Below are 25,656 nucleotides of genomic sequence, written 5' to 3'. Positions count from 1 at the left end.
CGGCCCGGTGCAGGCCGCCATAATCGGGTTAGCTGGGTCGGAATTACATTACCTTCCCCGGCCCGCCCCGGCCCCCGGGGGTTGGGGGGGGAATCCTGGCGCCTCCGAGCCGGTGAGACTGGGCGCCTGGAGGCGGATGTTCTTACCATCCCTCGGAGGGTGGGCACCCGATGAGCAGCTTGGCGTGTCTCAGACACTTGGTGGCCAAAGGACCCTGCCCTGCTGTGGCAGTCCTTGGCCCCTCCACCGCAGCCCACTCAGGTGCTCTGATCCTGACTGCCAGTGACCCTTGTGAGCTGAAGTGCCTTCTAAGTCTTAATAGCTGTGTCTCCCCGGGAGCACGGATCTTCCAGTTGATTCTCCAGGATCTCCTGGGGAAAACTCTGCCCCTCCTTTCTCCCTAGCAGATGGGCTGGCAGCCTGGAGCCTAGGGCAGGGTAAGAGGTCTTTTCTCTCGAGGGAACCAGGAGTGATATTTGGGCATCTGGGCAGGAAGATAAGGAAGAGGAAGAAGGGGGTAGGCTTTCTCCCCACACAAAACCTCAGTGTTCTCAGAAGCCTCAAGGTGAAGGCTGAGGCAGGGAACCATGGGGCAGGGAGGCAGTGGGCATTAATAACACAAGACATCCTCCCCCAGACTTGTCCACCTGCCTCACCCACTTATCCAGCTCTCCCCCCACCCTGCCAACAATCTTCTGAAAGGGTTGGGGGTGGGGAGGTACTGCCCATTGGTAGCTGTTTTTGTTTTGGTGAAGAAGACAGATAATATCACCTTCCCTAAGCCTTCACAGAACTCCAAGCATCTTTTCTCAGCAGTTAAGGGCTTGGGCTACTAGAGAGCATGAAACCTCTGGTGTTCAGGCAAACCTTTCAGAGATAGCATGGGCTGGATTCCCCTGGATGAGAACAAAGAGCCTGGGGGGACAGTGGATTAAATAACTCTGGCAGGTTAGGAATTTGTCAGTCCCTTTCCCCACTCCCTTGGGGGCTTCCCTTGTGGCTCAGCTGGTAAACAGTCGGCTTGCAATGCAGGAGACCTGGGTTAGATCCCTGGGTTGGAAAGATCCCCTGGAGAAGAGAAAGGTTACCCATCCAGTATTCTAGCCTGGAGAATTCCATGCAAAGAGTTGGACATGACTGAGCGTCTTTCACTTTCTTTTGCTACTCCACGGGTGGGCCTCTAGGAGGAGAGAGTGGGCACTAGTGTGTCTCCAATCAAGCTGAATAAAATCCTTCTTGAATAAATCAATACAAGTGAAAAACGTAGCATCGTGCAGAACTTTATACCTCCTTATTCTACATCCTGCCTTTTGAGGTAAGCACAGATGGCTCTGCCATCCAGAGCTTGCCCAACTGATCCTTAGAGGAGAATGGGCACAAACCTGGTAGTGTGTGTGTGTGTGTGTGTGTGTGTGTGTGTGTGTGTATACTGCGAATTAAAAAAAAAAAAAGATTTCAGTGCTCTGCTTCAGGGACAAAAGGCATCCAGTTCTGTCAGCCAGTCCTAGGAGTTTCTCAGTTTGCCTCTACCTTGCTGATTCCCTGACTCTATGAAAAGCATGGTTCTATTGGTTTATGTTGAAGAGAGGCTCTGGAGTCAGCACCCCCACCTCTCATACAGACTTCCTTGGATCCATCTCACCATATCTCACATGCATGTGGCTGCCCAACTCTTCAAACCTGCAGCTTCACAGAGAGAGGCCACACTCCTAGCCTGTTTTCCTGCATCTTCTCTTCATCCTGCTGTTGGTGCAGTATTCCATGGTTGAGGTGGTCCCCACTCCTATATCATCAGTTTCCTTATCAACTTAGTCCCTCCTACTGCCGACTGTCTTAGGTCTCTACTGTCTGGACAAAGTTTTTGCCCAACTCTTCAAGAGAAATTATGTTTCTTTTTCTTTTTTACTGCCCATATCCATTGCCTCCATTTCCTTAGTATTTATTCTTTTAATCCACTGTAAGTTAGCTTCACTACATGGACCCTATCTCAGAGATATCCAGTATCCAGTGTCTATTATCCAATACTTCTCTGACATGTTTTACTTTGTTGACCATCAACTCTTTCTTGAAATATCCCTTCTTTTGGCTTCCATAATATTGTATTATTCTACATCCTTGGACATTCACAGTTGCAGCTTATCTTTTTCCTCCACTGACTTTTCTTCTTCCACTGAAGACTGTGAGCATTCAGAGCTCAGACTTCAGCTTTACTCATATCTACATCTGCTCAGTTTTCATCCTTTCCAATAGTTCCATCTAATACATCTACCCAGAAAACTCTGTGACCTCAGTCCCTGGTTGCGACCCTTGCTGTGTTCCATCCCACCATTCTAGTCTTCTGGCCAGCTCTACCTGCTTTTGCTCTAGCCACCTTAAGCCAACAAGCTGGAGGAAATGCTTCCCCCGAAGCTCCGTATTCACTTCCTCCTATTATTCTTTGAAATGTTTCATGCACAGCCCTTCCTTTCCATTTCCACAGATAAAACCTAATATAGGCCAGGCTTCCCTGGTGGCTCAGTGGTAAAGAATCTGCCTGCCAATGCAGGAGACACGGGTTCAATCTCTGGTTCAGGAAGACCCCACACTCCGGAGCCACTCTCTAGCTAAGCCTGCATGCCACTACTATTGAGCCTGTGCTGGAGGGTCCAGGACCCACAACTGCGGAGCCTGTGCATGCCTTAGAGCCCATCTCCTGCAACAAGAGAAGCCACCACACTCTGCAACCAGAGAGTAGCCCCACTCACCACAACTAGAGAAAAGCCTGTGCAGCCATGAAGACGCAGCGCAGTAAAAATATATTCTTAATAAAAGCCTAATATAGGCCATCATCACCACCCCCCATATTCATGTGTTCGTCCACAAAATTTTGATTGAAGGTACTATGTGCTTGGTACTACGTACTAGCTACTGTGTACCTGGCACTGGAAATATAGTTGTAAGTGAAAGTGAAGTCGCTCAGTTGTGTCTGACTCTTTGTGACCCCATGGACTGCAGCCTACCAGGCTCCTCTGTCCATGGGATTTTCCAGGCAAGAGTACTGGAGTGGGGTGCCATTGCCTTCTCCAACAACAAAAGTCCTACCACTGAACAGCTTACATTCCAGTGGGGGAGGCGGTTGAAAAAGAAAATGTATACCATATACTCAGAAATGCTAAGAAGAAAAATAAAGCAAGGAAGGGGGGCAAAGTATAAGAGTAGGAGATGATGATTTATCTAGATTGATCACAGAAGGCCTCATGGAGTAAAGACCTAAAGGAAGAAAAGGGCCATTTGGATATCTGAGCATTTCAAGTTGGGGACACAATGAGAGTATATACTGGTGTACTTGTGGAACAAACAGTGGGAGGTCCTGTGTGTCTGGAGAGACTGAGAGACTGTGAGAGACCACGCAGTCTTGAAGGCTTTTATTCTAATTGGAAAATGACTGGATTGTTTTAAACAGAAAAGACACCTGATTTTTACATTTGAAACAACTTCAAGGCAAAACTGACATACAATAAACTGTACATAAAATGTGCAATTTGATACACTGATATATGTGTACACCCATGAAACCATCAACACAATCCAGATAATAAGCATCTGTCAACTCAAAAAAATTTTCTATGTATCCTTTTGGATTTTAATTCATGTTTTACCAGAATCACTGTGAGCTGCTATGTTTAGACTAGGCTAAAGAGGGTAAAAGTAGAAGCAAGAAAGCAGGCAAGAAGCCACTGCAGTCACCCAGAGAAGAGATAATGGCATCTTGGAACAGGGAAGTAAGCAGTGGCTATAGCAAGTAGTTATTTTTAAAAATCACTTATAACTCCTTGCCTCTAATCCACTCTGAAGATAAATGAATATGTTTCTTTCATCGGATAACCCCCTTTCTTCAGAAAAGTTTTTTTTTTTTTTTTCCCCTATTGCTTTCACACTGAAGTCCCAACTCCATAAGGTTCTGCTGCTTCTCATTCTTCTCTATCATTGCTCTCAAATCTACACCTTACCCTCTTTCAGGTCCCTCTCCATTGTGCCTTTCTTTTCTATTTCCACCACACTTCTTTCCCCTACTCCCAATCTCGAATTGTGCCCAAAGACCCACTTCCTCCAGAAAGTTTTTCCCCCGTCTCCGCTGGTATCTCTCGCTTCTTGATTATCCAACTGTACGTGATGTTAATACTCCACAGTAATCTTATCCTTGTTTTCGATGGATTTTGAATCCCACTTTTTAGAAAGTACCTAGGGACGTCGGTGTACCAGGTCCAGTGCCCCTGCATCCTCCCCAAGTGCGGGACTGGATCTATGCCATCGCGGGAGCTCGCTGCCTCAGCGTGTCCATGTGTGGTAGTGTCCTAGCCGTCCTCCCCTCCTCCTTGGGCATCTGCTCTGCATTAGTCTGTCCCAGGCCTCCGCAGGCGCCGATGATTGAATCATCATCATTAACCAGGGCCTGCCCCCCCAACCTCGGCGGCAGGAGGGAGTGATGGGGGTGGGCACGATCACTACCAAGTCCCTGGGGTCCCTCCTTCCCCGCCACCCTCTACAAGATTCCGCAGAGCTCCAAAAAACCTCCGTTGTGGAGGGGGGACAAGGCCTTCCACCGGGATGAAGCTCCGTAATGCGGGCGCGTAGTAGGACACAAGCAGGGGACGCGGAGGGGTTTCTTTTATCAGGGACGTCGCCACAGGAGATCGACAACCCTGAGTGGTGGCGGGCGGAGACCGCCGGGCCTTTGGGATAGAAGGCGGCAGTCTTTTGCAGGCTCCAAAAGTCAGTCCCGAGATCATGTAGGGTCTACTATGACGATTACTACAGGAGGTCGAGGAGACAGGACCCCTTCCCACGAACCCCCTGGACTCCCTAATTACACATTGAGGAGGGGGAGGGGCCAATGGGGCTCAGGTGAGCACACGGGGAGAAGGGACATGGGCGGGGCCTTACAGAGGGTCAGCGAATCCGAAAAGACCTAAGCCTTCGTTGCGGGGCGACAAGTCCCGCCCCGCAGGCGGCACCGGAAGTAGCAGGCCGAGATCAGCCTTTAAGATGGCGTCTCCTCAGGGGGGCCAGATTGCGATCGCGATGAGGCTTCGGAACCAGCTCCAGTCAGTGTACAAGATGGACCCACTACGGAACGAGGTGAAGGGGCGGCAGGGTTACCACTGCGATCGGCTAGCAGTGAGAACTGGGGCCGGCTAGAGGACGGGCGGTGGCTGGCCGGGCGCCCAGTGCGCCTGCGCAGAGACAGGGTGCCCAGTGCGCCTGCGCGATTGCGATTGGGCTGCCAAACTCTGGGCTAGGACGCCTGCGCATTGCGCCGCTGACGTTTTGTAGGCTCCCCTGGGAAAGGAAGGTCGGGTGAGTCAGGCTAGAGAGAACCCCTGCTGTGCACAGAGCCCTCTGCTGGGTGGAGGGGGAGTGTCAGCCCCCTGGGAGCTAATCAGCTGACGGCGCCGGGTGGCGACTTCCAGATCGTGAAGGCACAGGGGTTGGGGTTGGGGAAATGATCGTTGACGGAGGGTGTGTCCGCAGGAGGAAGTACGAGTAAAGATCAAAGACTTGAACGAGCACATCGTCTGCTGCCTGTGCGCAGGCTACTTCGTGGATGCCACCACCATAACAGAGTGTCTTCATACGTGTGAGTGCCCAGAACCCTGGCTGTGTTTTCCAAGCCCTATATCCCACTAAGCTGGCCGTCAGCCTCTAGGCTGCTTGCCCTAGCCACCCAGGAAACCCAGCCAACCCATAAACCCAGTTTTCAGAGGGCTTGAGAGTCTGCCTTTCTCTTCTGACAGTCTGCAAGAGTTGTATTGTGAAGTACCTCCAAACCAGCAAGTACTGCCCCATGTGTAACATCAAGATCCATGAAACACAACCACTGCTCAACCTTAAACTGGACCGGGTCATGCAGGACATCGTGTACAAGCTAGTGCCAGGCTTGCAAGACAGTGAGTAACCAACTGGACTTTGAGGGGCCTCTAGAGCACTGTTGCTGGGGGGCAGCTTGAGGTGGCAAGGGCTTTGGTAAAGAGGTTGACAGCTTGAGGAACAAAGAATGAGAGAGGGCTTATATTTTACTTCCCATACTACCCTCTTCTAGGTGAAGAGAAACGAATCCGAGAATTCTACCAGTCCCGAGGCTTAGACCGGGTCACCCAGCCCAGTGGGGAAGGTATGTTGCTTGGTAGCAGGAGGGTAAGGTAAAGCCCCCAGAGCATTCCTCCTGCCCAGATTTGCCACCTGGGGAAAATGGAGTGTGGAACATGTGCCACTTTCCTTGTTACTCTGTCTTTCTCAGAGCCAGCCCTGAGCAACCTTGGCCTCCCCTTCAGCAGCTTCGACCACTCAAAAGCCCACTACTATCGCTATGATGAGCAGCTGAGCCTATGCCTGGAGCGGCTGAGGTGAAGGATAGGTCATGGGCTATCTGAAGTGACAATGACAGTGACCCAGAGCCAGGGAGGGGCCTAGGGAGAAGGCGAGCAGTAAGGGAGTGTCTTCCATTCAAGAGACTATATCCTAGTTCTGGGTGGGGGGCAGGGGAAAAGCCAGGGCTCCCTAACCTGTGTCTGTTTCCCCCCAGTTCTGGCAAAGACAAGAATAAAAGCATCCTGCAGGTAAGAAGGGCTGAGGGGAGGGCCTCTCTAAGGAGACTCAGCACTCCATGACCCTTGCCTCACACATCTTGTCTTCTTCCTGTCCCTCCCGCCCCCCACAAACCCCCAGAACAAATATGTCCGGTGTTCTGTTAGAGCTGAAGTTCGTCATCTCCGGAGGGTCCTGTGTCATCGCTTGATGCTAAACCCCCAGCATGTGAGTATCCCCATGTAGATTTTTTTGAGGGGGCGGAAAGGGGTAAGAAAGGAGGAACAGAGCCAACGGTAGACTTGGGTAGTTCTTGACCTGGGCAAGAAGATAGTTTCTGAAACTTTGCCCCTGTCTCCTTCCTAGGTGCAGCTCCTTTTTGACAATGAAGTTCTCCCTGATCACATGACCATGAAGCAGATATGGCTGTCCCACTGGTTCGGCAAAGTAAGGCAGTGCCAAGGCAGTCCCCAGGGCAGAGGTGGGCTGGGGGCCCTTCTGGGTAAGAACGTTCCCACTGACTACTTCTTCCCCTTGTTTTTTCCTTAGCCATCCCCTTTGCTTTTGCAATACAGTGTGAAAGAGAAGAGGAGGTAGGGGCCAAGCCCCCACCCATCCTTGTCCCCTCCCCTCCCCAGATATTTATGTGAAATTAACTTCGGCTTTATTTTTTGAAATAAAAACTTGAAAAAAGCATCTCTCCTTGCCCTTTTTCGTTCTGCCACACACTCCTGCTTTGTCCTGTGTCCTGCTTCCCTGTTGAGAAGTCTTCTTGAGTTTCATCGAAAAGGAGGGCCTTTCTGTGTTGGTGTTCCCTCAGTGAGTTACCAAAGGACAGCCGTAGAGGACCCTACATATGTAAAACTCAGAACGTGAGCCGAGTGAACCAGGTCACTCATACCTTCCTCTTTCGGTGGAGGGAAGGGGCGCTCTCGCTGTCCTTGAATGTTACCACGTGTAAAGCAGACCCGAGTGCACCAGGTGTCCTGATTCAGTAGTGGTGAGAATGGGGCTAGGGTCTGACAGTGGCCACTGCAGGATTGAAGAAGAGTGATATTTTAAAGAAAATACAAAGAATTGCACCATGGGAGGAGCCTTAAAAAAAAACAAATTGGGATGCAAGAACACACTGGGGATTGTCACAATTGGAAACCTGGCTGTCCATGTGAGATTCAGGTGCCTGGGCTAGGTGAAGCCAGGGTGTGGAGAGGGTGGTTGAGGGAAGGGAACTGGTTCCCAGAAAGGGCACCTTTTAGGAACAAGAGGGAAGCAGCAGGGTGAGAACTCTCTTGAGTAGTTTAGCAATCATTCCTTGTAGGCTGATTGCTACAAAGGAGGGAACTGGAGGCCAAAGCAAGGCATTCCTCCTGTAAGAAGCTAATGGGCTGCTGTGGGATCTGGGACAAGCTGAATGGTGCAGGCAGCATTGATGTTGCCAGAACCTGATGTTAAAGCCCAAATCTGGCGTTGGCCAAAGTTTGACAGTATGAGTTCAAGGGGGTCACTGAGCGTAGCTTGTGAGGGCTGAAGGTGCCTGAGCTTCCCTGGATGGAGACTGGGTGGCAGAGGACTTGGGAAAGGGGACAGTGAAAGACCCTTAACTGGCCAGAGGAGCCAGAGGCTCCGGGGGCAAAAACCCTGAGCTCTCTCCCAGGACACAGTAGGCCGGGGCTTTGCTCCCCATGGATGAAGCCTGTAGGCCAAAAAAAGGCCTGTGGGAGAGACTGCAGATGGCAAGGCAGAGCCCTGGTATGAACTGGGCAGGCAACAGGGCCCAGGGTAGACACTGAGGCACAATTCCCTCCTGGTACCATATGCAGGATTCCTGAACCTCTCACGCTTCAGGCCTCATGCCTGATTTGTATCCCCCATTCCCTGCCCACAGCTGTTCTTGAAAGCGTAAATTCACCTCCTCCGGAAAACCTTTCTTCAATCAGAATCAGGCCTTCTTCCAGTGTCTTTGGCCTGCCTCGACACCAGCACGTATCTCGAGAATTCTGATTAATTATATCTATCCCAGGGTTCCCTATTCTCTTCTCCCTGAATTTAAGCCCTGGGTATTCCCAGGCCCACTCAAGCCACAGTACTCAGATTGTTCTCAAGGCATTTGTGTGTGAAATGGCATTTCCAAGGCAGGTGGGGTGGGGTGTTGGAGGTAAGGAGAGTGGAAATACCCCTGGGGACTTTTTCTGGCACAGTAGTCCAGTTGGGGCTTGGCGGCAGCTTGATGTCTAGCAGGCTCAGTCAGAAGATAACTCTGGGGGAGACCTGAGGACCAAGCCTTAGGATGAGGCCTTTGATGACACATGACTTGCAGCCAAGAAGCCCCAGAAGGCGCTCAGGCCTGGATCTGGGGTGGCATGGCTCATGCCTGACCCCCAGCTCAGCAGAGCCTTCTTTTTGTCAGCAGCAGTGGCAGCCGGCTAATGCCGGCCATCTGCAGGTACCACGCCATTCTCTAGCTATGGGTCCATTACTTCCCTCCCCAGCCTGCTCCACACAGATCCTGCCCCTTGGAGTCACTTGGGTCTCTATCTGTGCCGGGGTGGGCAAGTCAAGCCCGCGGTGCTCTTGGGTTCGGTGGCCTAGAACACACATGCCTGCTCAGAGAAGTAGCTGCAGGGCTGCCCCAGTATGCTCCCAGGTGCCCCAGACCTCATGGGGTGCCAGGTTGGAAATGTCAGTCCTCACCTGCAGGGCCAAGCTTGCCCCTGCTCCTGATGCCCTTTCTCACCAAGCTCTTTTTGTGGTCCACATTCACCTGGGCACTGAGACTTGCTCTCCTCTTTGGCACAGAGGAGGAAAGGTCCCTCTCAGGCTGGTCCCTCTCCCAGGACTTGGAGGTGAGCGACGGTGAGGAGACAGGGAAAAGGGACTTCCCTGGAACAATGCGCCTCAAGGGGTATGCCAGTGTTGGGGTGTGGTGGGAGTGGTGAGCATCCCACTGCTCCCCCACCCCAGCCTGCAGACCCCCTGAGTTGGCAGCAATTGCACAAAGCATTTTGTGAGGCGGTGTAAAGAGCCTAAGAACTCACAGACCCAGGGTCTTGGAAGTAAGGAAATGAAGATTTATGTCTGAATCGGGTCACTCTGCATTAACATTTTCTGAAAGAGAAAACCATCCCAGAGTTGTCTGAGATGGAAGGACTTCCGGGCCCAGCTCTTCTGTCTGGAGTCTCTTCACTTAAACACCCATGGCCCTCTCACCCTGGTTAACAGGTTTTCTCTAAGATGGGGGGATGGTGAGGAGAAACACACCTCTTTGGGCTGTCCTTCTCAGTCATCCACCACCCCTAGGAAGTTATTCTGAGGATCCCCGTTCCCCCGTCCCCCTCACTCACAGAACTCAGAGAAATGTGTGCAGTGGGAAATCCAGGGGCCTGAAGACCATTTATTGAGCCGATATGGAGAAGGAAATGGCAACCCACTCCAGTATTCTTGCCTGGAGAATCCCATGGACGGAGGAGCTTGGTGGGCTACAGTCCACGGAGTCGCAAAGAGTTGGACACGACTGAGCGACTTCACTTTCACTTCTGGATGGCAAAAAGAGGGGTACATCTGGCATAGGCCTTGGTAGAGGCATCTGCAAGATGAGAGGGTGAAGTGGACAAAGGCGAGTCAGAGATGCAGTGTCAGGGAATGAGAAATAAGATGGGGGTGACAGGGAAAGGGAATTCTGAAAGAAGGTGGTGTGTGTGTGTGAGAAGGCATCCTTAAGTGAGAAAGAGGGGATCTCTACCAAGTGAGGGACCAGAGGACCCCCAGATGTCCTCTGAAGGGACAATGGGGAGAATCCATCGAAGAAGGGGAGTGGCGGGCAGGAATGTAGGCTCAAGTCCTTCCAGAAGGACCCAGGGCAGAGAGGCTTGGGCCGTGAAGGTGGGAGGCATGGCGGGGAGAGGCGCGCTGGAGCACAGCACCACTGTCAAGCTGGGCTTGGGGGAAGCCTAGGAGACAGCTGAGCACCCCCTCCTCAACCCAGGTTTAATCTCCTAATCTCCCTCATTAATCATTCCCCCTCCTCTTACACCCCTCAGAGGATCTGGTTTCTCCCCAGCTCAGGTTCCAGGGGCTTTGCTGGGAAAAGTCCCCTCCTGAGGCCCCACAATTGTCTGGACAAATCCCTGGCTGCTGGGATGACCTTAGCTGGGCTCTGCTGTCAGCAACCTCTTCCTTGACTAGTCTCTCCTTCCCTCTCCTCCCCCCACACCTACATCTGGGGATTGCCCAAGCCCATTGTCCAACCCCATCTGTAAGCCTGGACAAGGTTGAGAGACAGAAGGGGAGGAAAGCAAAGGCCCTTCAGGAGCGCTCCACAAGAACACACAAGAGTAACTAAGAGCAGAAGAGATGACATAAAAGCTACATGGAAGATGCACGAGTGAAGGTCAGAGTGTCTTTTTGGTGGCAGGACACGAGCTAGGCACTTCCTGCAGCCTCCCTAGAAAGACCTTCTTTCATTGCAGACTAAGTGAAACCACCAGCATGGTTCAGAGGGCTGAGGCCTCCTGCCTCTCTGCCACCTGCCACCATTAATAATCAGTTAACAAGGTCCTGAGGCCTCTCAGCTTTCCATTGTCTGCTCTCTGACCCAACAGTGGGCCCACTGGGCTGACCTTGTTGCTTAGGCTGCCTCGAAGGTACTATGTGAGTATCTGGGTGTGTCTTAGGGGATAGGGAGTGTCATAGGAGGGAGTCCTTTATCAGTAAGACCCTGTGTTTCTCCACCTTTGCTGGAGGTGGACTAGGTCAATGCCTCAGGTTACATGAGGTTCCCTGACCCCATTATCAAAGTGCCTTCCTGTCCTTGTCAAGGAATCTTTATCCAGGTGTCTTGGCTCTCCCAAGCTCTGTTTGGTGCACCCCATCTTCAGGCTCCACTTGCCCCAGAGCAGACAGGAGGACTCAGAGGATCACTGCACAAATGGTGGGAGGGAGTCTGCAGAGAAGGTGACCAGGAGGGACTTCATGGCACTGTTTGAAGAAAACCCCACATTCCCTAGGAATGGTGAGTTCCTCAGGAGTGGTGGGGCTTCTCTGCCTCTGTGATGTGACCTGTGAACAAAATCCTTGTCCTGTTGAACCTTCACTGGTGAGCAGTGCTGTCCCAGAGCTGCCTTCTTCCTATAGTGGAAGGACGTGGTGGGAGCCCAGGACTAGAATAAGTGTGGAAGAGAAGGAAGACGGGACACGGATAAAATAGAAAAAGATATCCCCGGTCTCAGAATTTGCAGTTGGGTTTGTAGGGGTTCTGTCTCCAAATCTGGTTAGGTAGATGAAGTCTGCACTTGAGGTTACTCTTCTACAGCGAGTGGCCCTGACGCTCCCGCGCAGTGGGTGGTTCCCACTGCTGTAGATGCTGGGTGGTTTCTGGGCCTCTCCAGGCTGAAGGACGCATACTTCAACTATAGGAGCTTAATAGGAAGTCAAAGACAGACAGTTCGACTGATAGATGGAAAGACTAATCAGGAGGCCCTCAGTGGAGGCCAGTCTTTACTGGCCTCCTGAGCAGTAACAGCAGCTCTGGTTTGCTGTGTTCTCTTTCCTGAGATCCAGGTCTCCGGCCGGTTCTCCGTGTGTTTAGACTTCCTCGGGGCCTCCGAGCCGTGGCAGCACGGCCTTGGATTCGGCCAGAGAGCCTGCAGAATCCACTCACCTGCGCTTGCTTCCCCGTGGCATCCCCAGAATCCCCGGTTACAGTCGCCCTGCCTGGCGGTCCTTCCAAGTCTCCAGTCCCCCAGCCCCCAGCGCCGCGCTAATAACTTCCAGCCGCAGGACCTCTTTAAGAGCGTTCCGCAGGGGTGGGGCGGGACGAGGGGGCCAGGTCAGGAGACAGAGGTTCTTACTAGGTGAGGCTGGGGACCCTGCCACTGTCAGCTCTGCTCTTCCTCCTTGAAATTTCGCAAATCCCCAGCCGTTGGGGCCAGGGAAGGCAATTTTATTGCCGACGACTTTATGAGCCAGAGCTGCGGCTAGGCGGGGGAGTCTGCGGTACACAGAATCTGGGGGCCGCCCAGGACGGGCCCAGCCCGAGTGTGCACTGGGCCGCGTCTGGCAGCGCAGAGTAGCCCTGCGGCCCGGCCTGGCGGGTGGTTCCGCCGGTTTCTCTCCGCACCTCCCCACCCTGTAGAAATACCGCTGCCGGGACGTCTACCAGCTCCAGACCCACCGCGGACCTGGGGTGGGGGGTGGGGGCGCAGGAGGAGGGGCACACAGGCTCTGGCCCAGCGCGGGGGCGGGTCCGAGGCGGGGGGCCCAGATCGGGAGCCGCGCAGGGGCCCAGGCAGCTGCGGATTCGAGCGCGGCGGGCGGCTGGACCGCCACAGCCCCGCTGGCCATGAGCTCGGGATCCGAGCCCCGGACACCCCGGACATCCTTCAGCATCGCAGATATCCTAGGCCCGTGCATGATTCCCCGAAGGCCCTCTGTGCCGCAGCCTCCAGAGTCGAACCAGGGTCCCACGTCGCCGCTGTGCGCGCTGGAGGAGCTGACTAGTAAAACTTTCCGCGGACTTGACGGGCACACACCGCAGCCCTCTGAAGGTATAGCTCCGGCGAGGTCGCACACTGTGACTTGGCCTTCTCCCCATTCCTCTCCTCCAGGTTCCTGGTCTCGAACCTTCGTTCACCCTGGCCGCTACCCTAACCTGCACCCTGCCCGCGGCCCACGTGCCAGGGTTTGCCTCTTCCTCTCCTCCCCTCCCCGCCGTTAGTTCCCAGGCTCCGCTGCCGCTCCTGGAGGCCGCCAGCGCCGGAGGGAAAGGGCCAGACTATCGAGAACTGAGCGACCCTTGGGTCCGTTCGCTGTAGGAGGAGTAATCGCGATAGAGACAGGCCGGAGAGGAGACAAAAGGGCTGGCCTGGAGGCTGTAAATGAGCGAGCTAGGGTTAGGACCGCACAGACAGTGCTGGGAGGTGAAGTTTGGGTCTCGCCGGGTGACCAAGCTCCGCTCCAAGCCGCTCTCTTCTCGAGAGGGCTCAAGGAGCAGAGGGTCCCTAGAGCCGCAAGGGCCGCGGGACTCTGGACTCTGCTTTTCCTCGCCCTTTGTACCCCACTCTTCCCATTTTGGGCTTGAGGAGGGAGTGCTTGTGTCATCCAAAACGAATAAGCCGAGAGTGCCCGACACCCACGAGTTTAAAACAGGGCAAGATCAGGGTTCTGTTAACACTCACCATGCCAGCTGGCTGCCCCTACTCTGACCATGGTCGGCCCCCGCCACTGGTGCCGGCCTGGACCTGCAAGTCCGCTCAGCAGGAGCTCCGGAAGGCCTCAGAGTCCCCGCCCCGTACTCCAGACGGTGCGCCCTTTCTCCTCTGGCTTGTCCCGCCTTCCTCGTAGTCCCCCGACCCCGCGAGATGCCCTCATCCTTCTGCCTCCCAAGGGTACCCTGGAGGCCAGCTCCACTTTGCGCCCCACCCCCCGGGCTGAAACACCACCGTCGCCGCTCGGAAAGTTCGGGAAGGGTCCGCGGCTCTGGCTCCGGTTCGCCTTCTGGCTCCGCACCAAACCTCCCCCATCTCTGGCTTGACCCCACGCCCGCTTGTCCTTCCGGACCGAAGCCTGATTCCCCCAGGCTAGGAAGCTGACCCCCACCCTGTCCCCGCAGGCCGCGCGGCCCCGGGCGCGCTGGGCTCCGGCCGGGCTGGCCGCAGACGGCGGAAGTCACGCACGGCATTCACCGCGCAGCAGGTGCTGGAGCTGGAGCGGCGCTTCGTCTTCCAGAAGTACCTGGCGCCGTCCGAGCGCGACGGGCTGGCGGCTCGGCTCGGCTTGGCCAACGCGCAGGTCGTCACGTGGTTCCAGAACCGGCGCGCCAAGCTCAAGCGCGACGTGGAGGAGATGCGCGCCGACCTGGCCTCGCTGCGCTCGCTGTCCCCAGAAGCCCAGTGCCGCCTGGCGCTGCCGGACGGCGCCCCAGGCCTCGGCCCTGGCCCCGCCAAGCCTGACTCTGAGCTCCACCTTTCTGACGAGGAGATACAGGTGGACGATTGAAGGCAAAGCTGCCTCCAGGGCTCTGCGGCGCTGACCTCCGCGCCCCCGCGCCCTGTCTGGGTTCCGGGGTAGGAGGGAACGTGTCGATGCGCGCCCTTTCCGGCTCACAGTCCAGACGCCCACCTTCCCCAACTGTTGAGAATAAAGTCCAGACTTTGCTGCTGCTGCTGCTAAGTCGCTTAAGTCGTGTCCGACTCTGTGCGACCCCATAGACGGCAGCCCACCAGGCTCCCCTGTCCTTGGGATTCTCCAGGCAAGAATACTGGAGTGGGTTGCCATTTCCTTCTCCAATGCATGAAAGTGAAAAGTGAAAGTGAAGACGCTCAGTCGTATCCGACTCTTAGAGACCCCATGGACTGCAGCCTACCAGGCTCCTCCGTCCATGGGATTTTCCAGGCAAGAGTACTGGAGTGGGTTGCCATTGCCTTCTCCGCTGCTGCTGCTGCTGCTAAGTCGCTTCAGTCGTCTCCGACTCTGTGCGACCCCATAGACGGCAGCCCACCAGGCTCCCCTGTCCCTGGGATTCTCCAGGCAAGAACACTGGAGTGGGTTGCCATTTCCTCCTCCAATGCATGAAAGTGAAGTCCCTCAGTCACTTCCGACTCCTAGCGACCCCATGGACTGCAGCCTACCAGGCTCCTCCACCCATGGGATTTTCCAGGCAAGAGTACTGGAGTGGGTTGCCATTGCCTTCTCCACAGCACTCCTCAGTCCTGGCGCCGGGAGCAAAACCTCCTGATTATTGCGAAGATTCCATGCTTTGCACTGTGCCGAGAGCTTTAATCCCGATGTTTCCTTTAACTCTCATAGCAACCCTATAAGGTAGGTGATAGGGTTATGTCCGTTTTACAAAAGAACCCGTAAGTCAGGATGTAGACCCAGGCATCCAGCCAGCCTTCAGATCTGGTGCTTGTCAGCTTTCTGCTCCAGAAACGCTGGGTGAGGGGAAGGGCACTGGACTCTGACAGCTGCCAACCCCTCCTCTAGCCCCTGCCTCGGGGCTTCCCTGGTAGCTCAACTGGTAAAGAATCCGCCTGCAATGCAGGAGACACAGGTTCGATTCCTGGGTTGGGAAGATCCGCTGGTGAAGGAATAGGCTACCAACTCCAGTGTTCTTGGGCTTCCCTGGTAGCTCAGCTGGTAAAGAATCCGCCTGCAATGCGGGAGGCCCCGATTTTATTCCTGGGTTGGGAAGATCCCCCAGGGAATGGAAAGGCTACCCCACTCCAGTATTCTGGCCTGGAGAATTCCATGGACTGTATAGTCCATGGGGTCTCAAAGAGCTGGACACAACTAAGTGACTTTCACGTCACTTCACTTCAGGGGCCGCCTTAGTTCCAGAACTCCACTCGGGGTTTGATCTGCCACCGCCTGGCAGACTTTGTGCCAGACTGACAGACTGGTGCCAGAGTGACAGCGTCCCACCTGCCTCTCCTCTTTCCCCACCCTGAGGCCATTTGTTAATAGGGTCCCGACCCTTCGCCTTTTCTGCAGGAGAGTCCTACACTGAGACCCAGGCAAAGTGATAAGCGCTGGGAGAGGTGACGCACCCCTGCTTCTGGGACCTCCATCCCACCTTGCGCTGGTGGGAAAACGTCCCCACCAGGATGGTGGTGGTGGCTGCGGGATGGTGGGGAGGACTGATCCTACACTCTGAGGCAGAGCTTGAGGTAGCTGCTTGCAGGGTAGAAAGCCCAGCTCACCTCCTCCAGCAGGCTTTCCTGAGATAATTTCTAACACTGCTAATTAATCATCCTCCTGCTTGTGATGGGGAGGGAGTGCAGGTCTTCCCCGAGCCAGCCATCCCCACTCATGGTTAGGAGCCTTCCTGCTTCCCCATCATTGACAGGAACAGATAATGACTACTAACTAGTATAGAGCTAAGAACCTGTCATCTATCATGTACAAGAAGTGTTCTTTGCACCTGTGTTGCCTCTTCAGTACACATATACAACACACACATACCTCCCCTGGTTCCTGTTCAGGATCCTTCTGTATTCCCTTCACGCCCTTCTAAAGTCTGCCTCTCTGGAACCTTTACATTGGAGTGACCAACTCATTCGTGTTTGCCCAGGACTTTCCCACTTTTTGCACGGAAATTTCTACACCTTTGGAAATCCCTCAGTCTCAGGAAAACCACAATGTTCGGTCATTCCAACCATTCTGCTTTCCAGCCCCAGGGACTCAGAGCTGAGGCACTGGGTCAGAACCCTACCAGTTAGCAGTGTGAGTGTGGGATAAAGTGGAGGCAAGGGGTCAGGAGTCCTATGGCTCTTGGGGAAGATTCAAGCCCAGGACAGTCTAAGAGGTACTGGGGAGGAGACATTGCTTTTGAGAGGCTAGAACCCTTCTCTACTTAAGGCTTCCTAAATTCTAGCTCAGGGCTGCCACCTCTTATAATCAAGCCTTGAATAAACAAAACTCAAACCTGTAACACCAAAATAGCCTCTTGGATGGGTGTCTCCTCTGTTAGGTCCTAGAGATGCTGCTGCGGCTGCTGAGTCACTTTAATCATGTTTGACTCTGTGTGGTCCTATGGGCTGTAGCCCATCAGGCTCCTCTGTCCATGGGATTCTCTAGGCAAGGGTACTCGAGTAGGTTGCCATGCCCTCCTCCAGGGGATCTTCCCATCCCAGGGATCAAATGTCTCCTGCATTTCAGGCAGATGCTTTACCGCTAAACCACCAGGGAAGCCCAGGTCCTAGAGCAGAACTTTCAAATGTCAGGATGCCTCAGAATCACCTGGAGGGCTTATTGAAACATAACTTGTTGCGCCCTACACTTAGTTTCTGATTCAGAAGGCCCAGGGTGAGCCTGAGAATTTGCATTTGTGAAAGGTTCCCAGGAGACACTGATGCTACTGGCACAGGGAACGTGAGAAGCTCAGTCCCACAAACTCCAGCCCTCTGTGAGATAAGCGGCAGTTCAGTCACACCCGTCTCTTTCTGGCATCGCAATCATGAAAATGTAGGACAACTTCAGATAAAAATCAGTTTATTGAACACTCACTATGTCCCAGACTTTGGGTAGGTATTTTCTCACACTTTCTCTTTCAGCCCTCATAGCAGCCCTGTGAGGTAGGGATAGCCCACATTGTATAGAAGAGGAAACTGAAGCATAGGTGTTAAGAAATCTGCCCAAGGTGACGCAACTTGTAATGACAAGACTGTAATCTGCCATACAGTATTTAAGAGGGCTGCAACCATAAACGAAAGAATTTGGGAAAGCCTTAAACAAAGGAGGTGTCTCAGCTCCTCCAGTCTCTAGGTACAAATGGTGTTGAGTAAGACCCATAGGGCAGCAAGAGTCATTTATCCCGATAAATGGTTCTCCAAAGAAAAGCACACTGGGAGGCCTGCAGACCCACACTTTAATGAACTGAGAGTCCCAAGCAGAGCCAGGGAGGAACCAGCCAGGAGCTGTCAAGATCTTAGAGGAAAAACTAGAAGGAGGTCGTGTTTCTTATAGAGAAATTAGAGAATTTTAGTTTTTTTAGGGGCAGTGATCCTGGGTAGAAAAACTAAGTAAATCCACATGGGGGAAATGCTAGTTACAATGCCCAGCGCTGGAGTGGAGAAAGAGTAAGAGCAACGTAGCAGAAGCCTGTGTATCTGCTGAGGCTGCATCAGTGGGAGAGCCAGCAGGTGGGGTGTATGGAGATGTATGGATTCTGCCAGCTCCAGGAAGGGGCTGGTAAGGGGCTTCCCAAATGCATACCCTTGGTGAATCTTCTAGCAGTGGGAGGAGGTGAGCATCAGAACCACTGGACAAAGGAGAGGTCAGAATATGCGTAGAAGAGTGGACAGGAAGCAAGGCATGAGAACTGAGGCTGGAGAGAACAGGGTGAGAACTGGGATTAGGAAGAAGTGGGTTTCCATCAAGCTGCAGATCAAGACTTAGGCCTTATTCATCACTGCGACCCCATTCCTGAGCGCACAGCTCTGGCTGGTGAGTTCCCCAAGACCAAGAGCAAGCTTCAGATGCCCCTACAGACTGGTCTGTTATAGTCTGAAAATCTGAATTTTTGTACAGATCCCTTCTTGAGCCTTGGGAGATTTTATTTTTCCTTACTGCTCCCAGGAGAAGCCATCTGCTTAAGAACCAAAGAAAGGCTATTTCAGTGGAAGCAGGGCTCCTTTCTCTCATCAGAGGGTTTCTGTGTCAAAAGGTATGACTGCCAGGGCTGTTCCCAGCCATGGTTTTAGAGTACAGGTCTTACAATGTGCAGTGAACTGCGACTACACCGTGTCCTTTCTCCCTGTGGGATGCACTCACAGCCCTGCCTTATCAGGGACAGGTTCTCCTTCATCTGGTGTGAGGTAGGTGCTGGGGCCCAAGTTCCAGGGTGCCCCAGCCCTCTGAGGAGTCCTGGAGGTGGAGAGGACCGGGTCTTCTGCTCTGAGTCTGGGGGAAGGTTCAGTCAGACTGGCTCAGGTTGGGGATAATGCAAGGGTGGAGACAGAAGGCCAGGGGCCCGTGGGGCAGTACTTCCAGGGCAACTGCAGGAGAAGAGGCTTAAAGGCCCCAGCTCAACATGGAAAAATGGATGGAGAAATTCAGTTGACGGAGGCAGCCCAGAGATTCCTCTTCGCTGGTACTGCTGAGGAAGGAAAGGGAGGGGCACCTGACACCTTCCGGCAGGGCTGCCCGTGTCCCCCTTATCCTATGCGTCCTGTACCCCTTATCTGTCTGAGGCAGAAAGGAGCACCACTTGTTATTGCAAACTCGGCCAGTTCCCTCTGATGCCCCCTCAGCATAAGAGTGGGCCTGATCCCCTTACCAGGGTGACTTGCAGGAGGCAGGAATGTTAGCTCCCAGACTGCGTCAGGCTGGGACCCGCCTCTCAGAGTCTCCAGAACACACCGCTGCCTCTTCAAAATGCTTTGGTCCCAGAGGAATTAGAAAGCAGAAGGTTGAGGTGTCAGCGGAGTCAAGGAATGTTAAAACTTCCCTTTTCTCAAACTGGCTCCAGCTCCTAGTACCACTAAGACATTTTGGTAGTACCTTAACTAGAAAATGCCAGTGTACACCTGATCCCCACCCCATCCCACCCAAATTCCTCCTCTGCTCCCAACCTCAGACCCATTACCTGCAGTCCCATCAAGGCCTTGCCCAGGCGGAAGAGGCCCCAGGGGCTACATCAGTCAGGGCTCACACCTGCTGACCCGGCCGTTCATTGCAGAATGAGCCGTTTCCAAATAACCTGATAAAAACAAATGGGCAAAAGTCTCGGCCCTTGGCACCCAGCCTTGCCCTGATAGCTCAGCACAGAGGCCCGCCCCCCCCACCCTCGCCACCTACTAGTGGTCCTGGGGGTTGAACTTGAAGACTCGGGTGAAGAGGACCATGGCCTTGTAGTAGAAACCATTTTCAGCAAAGCTGGTACCCAACTCTGGGGAGAAGGGAGAGTGGGCAGTTCAGATGGGGCTATCCTAGGGAGGGATGGGTGAGGAAGGAGAGAGAAAGAATCTCACTTGCCAGCTCCTGGCTCTGTTGTAGGGCAGCTGCCAGCAGTCCTGGAGATAACCTAGGGATGGGAAGCAAAGTCAAGGCCTCAGCCTCCCCAAATCCTTCTCCTCTGTTCACTTTGCATCATGCACCTCATGGAGTCCTCCTGACAGTTCTGCAAGATCGAATCAGCCCTAATTTCCTGTAGCGGAAACTACCCTGGGTCAGGGGGACAGTGATGGATCTTGATCCCTGGTCTCTTAGCCCTGGGGCCAGAGAACTCGTTCTACTAGTCACTGCGCTCAGCCCTTACTAGATCGCCTCTCTTCCCAAAGCCCTCTGGCACCCCTTCCCCTGGCTCTAGCTGAGGTTCTTCTGCCCACCTCCTCACCTCTGCCTTACGACTCTGCCTGGGCTCTCTTCTTTTGGAGTGCTTCCTTCTTCCCGGTTCATCTTTTCTTGAAGGCCCAGGCTTCTGCCTTGGGGCTAATGACTTAGTCCCTTTTCTCTGTGGGCACTGAGGGGTCAATCTCCAACCTTGTCGAAAGCCAGAGACACAGAGCTACTGTTAACAGATAGATCCAGTGAGTCTTGTGAGCAGAAAGTTAAGGAAGGGCAGGGATGAGACGTACGTCCTAGAGTAGTGGGAGGAGAGGGCGGGCAGAGACCATGAAGGGAAGGAAGGAGGCTCTTTCTTTTTCGTCGCTACACTGTCCCTGAGCTGGGTTCCCAGAGCTGGACGGGGGGCTGCCATCGCCATCTGTAATGGCCTCAGCCTGAAGGGAAGGTGAAAAGCTACAGAGCTGGGATCACCTTGAGCTGCCTGCTTTTCCAGTCCCACCTCCTGGAACTTGGTGCTCTTGGGATCTGCCTGCAGGCATTCGTGTTGGACTCCCTGCCATCCTTCTCCAAGCACTCTCTTTGCTTCTGATCCTTTCGACGCTTAACAATGACAAAGAAGAGGACGTATTTTGAGCACTATACTTAAACATCCACACACATCCACACACAAAATTTGTAACTTGGGACCAGCTCTTCATGTGGATAATATATACTATATCCCATGTTACGGGGCTAACAGCTTTGCATACACTATGTGACTTAACCTTGGAGCTCTCCGAGGTAGGTTTTGTCATCCTCAGTTTACATGTGAAAAAGCAGATAAGACTGTCACCAGGCAAAGGGCTCCTAGAAAGCAGGCAGATTCCAGCCCAGGCAGCAGAGTGTGGCTCTTCAACCACCGCACCAAATGGCCTCCAGGAGACCCTCCAGTCCCTGAGCCCTGCCGGCCCCTCAGCCATCCTGAGTTCTTTCCTACTCCCGCCCCCAAATCCCTCAGGGCTCCCACCCCTTTTGCTGCCCAGCTACCTTCTTCCCAAGTTGTTTCTTCTCTGCTTTCTCTTCCACACGCTCCTCCTTAGCCACCAGCTCCTTAGCAGGTTGCTGGCTTCCTGGAAGATCCTTCTCCACAACCGATCATTTCTTGATCATTTCTCCATCAGCGAAAATCCACTATGTCCTGGGATGGGAAGGGGGAGGGAAGCTGGTATTGTGGGGAACTCTGGGACAGGGCAAGGAGCTTGGCTGGGATAACCTCTCCACCACGGCAATCACAAACTAGCTAACCAGCCTGGAGAATTTGACAGGCCGGCCTCTCCCTGCTCAGCATCTCAAAGCATGGTGCTGGCTTTCATGGTGTTATCCCCTCCTTCACTAATTCTCCTGCTTTCCCAAGGGCTGATGATGGCGGCATTCAGTCCAGCCTTCTTCACCATCCTGTCCCTACTCAGCCACAATGACGCCCCTGAGATGGAGCCCTGTTACCTGCTCTTCCAGCTGTGTCCCTTGTCATATCCTTGAATATGAACATCCCCATATAATCTACCCTGGGGCTAGCTCAATGCCTAAATGAGTGCCACAGTTCCTGGCTGGCCTCTCCCCTGCATTTAATGTTTCTTCCCAAAACCAAGTTCTCAGCAATTACGCACAGTCTCAAAATTTTCCAGTAATCCCCCAATGCCAGGGCCACAGGCAGGATTGAGTCTACCCTGGGACTTGGACCCTTCCAAAAAGCCCCCTGGCTAAGCTTTCCAGTCTTCCTTTACTTAGCTGCTGCCCTCCCTCTGCTACCAGGCTTCTTCCAGCCTTGAGGGTCTTCCCCCAGCTATCCTTGAATCCTTTCTGACTCTGAGCTTCTTTCTTACCACACTTTGCCTTACCTTCAAGATGAAGTTCAAGTTCAAATCCCATTTCTGCCTAAAGACTTTCCAGACTCTTTCATCTCCAGTTTGTGTATGTATGTGTGTGTGCGCACGTTAAGTCACTCAGTCATGTCTGACTCTGTGCAACCCCATGGACTGTAGCCCCCAGGTTCCTCTGTCTGTGGAATTCTCTAGGCAAGAATACTGGAGTGGGTTGCCATTTCCTTCTCCAGAGGATCTTCCCAACCCAGGGTTCGAACCTAAGTCTCCCACATTGCAGGCAGATTCTCTACCGTCTGAGCCACCAGGGAAACCCCTCCAGTTCTCTCTGCCCTCACTCAAAAAAGCGGCACTAACATAGCCTGTGTTATATAATTTAAAACCTTGTTATTCATTGGTTTTTATTGCTCTTAACTAGCTGGGTAGTACAGAGCTGGAAAGAACACTGTACTGGAGCAGAGCTGCTTGCACCTTAGTTCCACCTCTGCCACTGCCTGGCTGTTTGATTTTGGACAAGTCATTTAACCTCTCTGGACCTCAGATTACTCATTCACAAAATAAGGCAAGTGCCTTCAAGGCTTGGCCTGGATATTCTGTGGTTATAATGAGGATTGTTTCCTTAGTAAGTGTTCAGTTCAGTTCAGTTCAGTTCAGTCCAGTTGCTCAGTCGTGTCCGACTCTTTGCAGCCCCATGAATCGCAGCACGCCAGGCCTCCCTGTCCATCACCAACTCCCGGACTTCACCCAAACTCATGTCCATCGAGTCGGTGATGCCATCCAGCCATCTCATCCTCTGTCGTCCCCTTCTCCTCCTGCCCCCAATCCCTCCCAGCATCAGAATCTTTTCCAATGAGTCAACTCTTCGCATGAGGTGGCCAAAGTATTGGAGTTTCAGCTTTAGCATCAGTCCTTCCAATGAACACCCAGGACTGATCTCCTTTAGAATGGATTGGTTGGATCTCCTTGCAGTCCAAGGGACTCTCAAGAGTCTTCTCCAACACCACAGTTCAAAAGCATCAATTCTTTGGCACTCAGCTTTCTTTGCAGTCCAACTCCCACATCTATACATGATTACTGGAAAAACCATAGCCTTGACTAGATGGACCTTTGTTGGCAAAGTAATGTCTCTGCTTTTCAATATGCTATCTAGGTTGGTCATAACTTTTCTTCCAAGGAGAAAGTGTTTTTTAATTTCATGGCTGCAATCACCATCTGCAGTGATTTTGAAGCCCAAAAAAATAAAGTCTGACACTGTTTCCCCATCTATTTACCATGAAGTGATAGGACCAGATGCCATAATCTTCGTTTTTTGAATGTTGAGCTTTAAGCCAACTTTTTCACTCTCCTCTTTCACTTTCATCAGTAGGCTTTTTAGCTCCTCTTCATTTTCTGCCATAAGGGTGGTATCATCTGCATATCTGAAGTTATTGATATTTCTTCCGGCAATCTTGATTCCAGCCTGTGCTTCTTCCAGCCCAGCGTTTCTCATGATGTACCCTGCATAGAAGTTAAATAAGCAGGGTGACAATATACAGCCTTGACGTACTCATTTTCCTGTTTAGAACCAGTCTGTTGTTTCATGTCCAGTTCTAACTGTTGCTTCCTGACCTGCATACAGGTTTCTCAAGAGGCTGGTCAGGTGGTCTGCTACTCCCATCTCTTTCAGAATTTTCCTCAGTTTATTGTGATCCACACAGTCAAAGGCTTTGGCATAGTCAAGAAAGCAGAAATAGATGTTTATCTGGAACTCTCTTGCTTTTTCAATGATCCAGAGGATGTTGGCAATTTGATCTCTGGTTCCTCTGCCTTTTCTAAAACCAGCTTGAACATCTGGAGGTTCACAGTTCACATATTGCTGAAGCCTGGCTTGGAAAATTTTGAACATTACTTTACTAGCGTTTGAGATGAGAGCAATTGTGCAGTAATTTAGTAAGTGTAAGCCATCTTTAAAACCAAACAGAAAAAGGCCTACCTTGACCTTCTATTTCTCCCCAAAACACAGTCTACTCTACTCTCTTAATTCACGACCTGGCCACACATGATCTGGCCACCCAATCTCTTCAGGAAATCATCTCCTACCCTTTCATCCTCTTCCAACTGCAGCAGTCTCCTTTGAAGTTTCTACAATGCGCCAAGTGTGCTCCCATTTCAGAGCTTTTGTATGTGTTATTTCCTCTGCCTTGAATGCTCTTTCCCCAGTGAATGGCTCAGTCCTTCACCCCCTTCAGATCCCTATTTAAATCTTTCAGGGGAGGACTTCTCTGACCACTCCATTTAAAAAGTGAAACCTCTCAATTCTTCTCAGTGTTCCCTAACTTCCTTTTTGCTTTATCTTTCTTTATACTTCTCATATTTGACATATTGTTTATTTATTGACTGGCTGCCCCCACTAGACACTCCTGATTCAATGAATAGAGGGATTTTTGTCTGTTTGGCTTAATGTTTTCTTCCCAGTGCCTAAAACAGTGTGCAGTACATAGTTGGTGCTCAATAAGTGTATGCTGAATGCTCAAAGATGGGTGAGGCGGCTACTGTAATTGAGATTCAGCCAGGAGCTGGGCCTGAAGAACCCTGTGTGATCTAGTGAGTTTGGATTTTGTCTTATTAGTGATACCAGTGGATCTGATCTAGGGAGTGAAATGCTCAAATGAAAGAGTACTGGGGAAAGAGATGAATCTAGGCGTGAAATGATTAGTCAGCAGGTCATTACAACTGTTCAAGTCAGAAATAATGAATTCTTGAACTAGGGCAGTGGCTGCAGAAGCAGGACTGGAAATAATGGGTTTGATCCAAAAGACACTTCAGAAGTAGATTTTGTGACTGACAACACAAATGAGGTAAAGGAAAAGAGGAATGTGGAGACTGGTTCTCAGATTTCTGAATAAAGCAACTGGAAGGACATTTGCGTGGTTAATCAAGATTAGAGGAAATGCAGTGAATCTGCAAAGATGATGAATTAACTTCTGGACTTGTCGCTTTTTGAGATAACCAGGAAGCAGCTGGAAGTATAGCTTCTCAGTGCTCCCAAATCTGATCCTGTCCCTCCCTCAATAACCCTCCAAACCCATGTGCCACTCTTTCAAGCCACTTGCTGTCCTCTTTCTCGTCTCTTCTCTCAAACCCATAACTAAGGTCTCACTTCAGTGAAGTTCTCTTTAAGGTTGTTTTTTTTTTTTTTTTTTTGCTTTAGCGTCTTTGTTCCCTCTGTTCATATCTTTCCCCAAGCAACTCCTTGTTGTTTAGTCACTAAGTAGCGTCTGACTCCTTTGTGACCTCATGGACTGTAGCCCACCAGGCTCCTCTGTCCATGGGATTTCCCAGACAAGAATACTGGAGCCGATTGCCATTTCCTTCTCCGGGGGATCTTCCCCATCCAGGGATTGAACCCACGTCTCCTGCGTTGGCAGGTGGGTTTTTTATTACTGAGCCATCCCCAATCCTCAACTACCCA

The 25,656-nt window shown here is 52.3% G+C and overlaps 3 protein-coding genes and 1 long non-coding RNA gene across 5 annotated transcripts; 2 read left to right on the top strand and 2 right to left on the bottom strand.

Moving 5' to 3' along the window:
- Positions 1-4,985: 4,985 nt before the first annotated feature.
- On the top strand, positions 4,986-7,260 carry PCGF1 (polycomb group ring finger 1). 2 transcript variants are annotated; one of them, XM_004006102.5, is made up of 9 exons: positions 4,986-5,118; positions 5,512-5,617; positions 5,775-5,927; positions 6,080-6,151; positions 6,278-6,383; positions 6,563-6,596; positions 6,706-6,792; positions 6,931-7,011; positions 7,114-7,260. In XM_004006102.5, exons 1-9 carry the CDS (start codon positions 5,026-5,028, stop codon positions 7,159-7,161), a joined length of 780 nt encoding a protein of 259 aa, XP_004006151.1. In that variant the 5' UTR covers positions 4,986-5,025; the 3' UTR covers positions 7,162-7,260. The 2 variants fall into 2 exon arrangements, with proteins under 2 accessions (XP_004006151.1, XP_060269906.1); XM_060413923.1 differs by having other exon boundaries at positions 6,931-7,260.
- Positions 7,261-9,935: 2,675 nt separating this feature from the next.
- On the bottom strand, positions 9,936-14,508 carry LOC121819273 (uncharacterized). Its single transcript, XR_006059555.2, has 2 exons — positions 13,737-14,508; positions 9,936-10,147 (listed from the first exon to the last, which is right to left on the bottom strand). It is a non-coding gene; the product is annotated as an uncharacterized LOC121819273 (long non-coding RNA).
- Positions 12,851-18,198, top strand: LBX2 (ladybird homeobox 2). Its single transcript, XM_004006101.6, has 2 exons — positions 12,851-13,106; positions 14,171-18,198. Exons 1-2 carry the CDS (start codon positions 12,902-12,904, stop codon positions 14,554-14,556), a joined length of 591 nt encoding a protein of 196 aa, XP_004006150.1. The 5' UTR covers positions 12,851-12,901; the 3' UTR covers positions 14,557-18,198.
- On the bottom strand, positions 17,534-21,477 carry TTC31 (tetratricopeptide repeat domain 31; the record flags this gene model as incomplete). The annotated part of the gene is given in 11 exon segments (XM_060413659.1): positions 17,534-18,994; positions 18,996-19,219; positions 19,337-19,363; positions 19,365-19,437; positions 19,712-19,759; positions 19,858-19,948; positions 20,031-20,083; positions 20,396-20,541; positions 20,694-20,774; positions 20,884-20,946; positions 21,373-21,477. Coding segments are annotated over 11 exon segments (1,044 nt in total), but the record flags the coding sequence as incomplete, so codon positions are not given.
- Between the last annotated feature and the right edge of the window lie 4,179 nt (positions 21,478-25,656).

This window comes from Ovis aries, chromosome 3, assembly GCF_016772045.2.
Source record: "Ovis aries strain OAR_USU_Benz2616 breed Rambouillet chromosome 3, ARS-UI_Ramb_v3.0, whole genome shotgun sequence".
Lineage (NCBI taxonomy): Eukaryota > Metazoa > Chordata > Mammalia > Artiodactyla > Bovidae > Ovis > Ovis aries.
The sequence above is the reverse complement of the archived record's forward strand: the minus strand, read 5'-3'. Positions and strand labels throughout refer to the sequence as shown.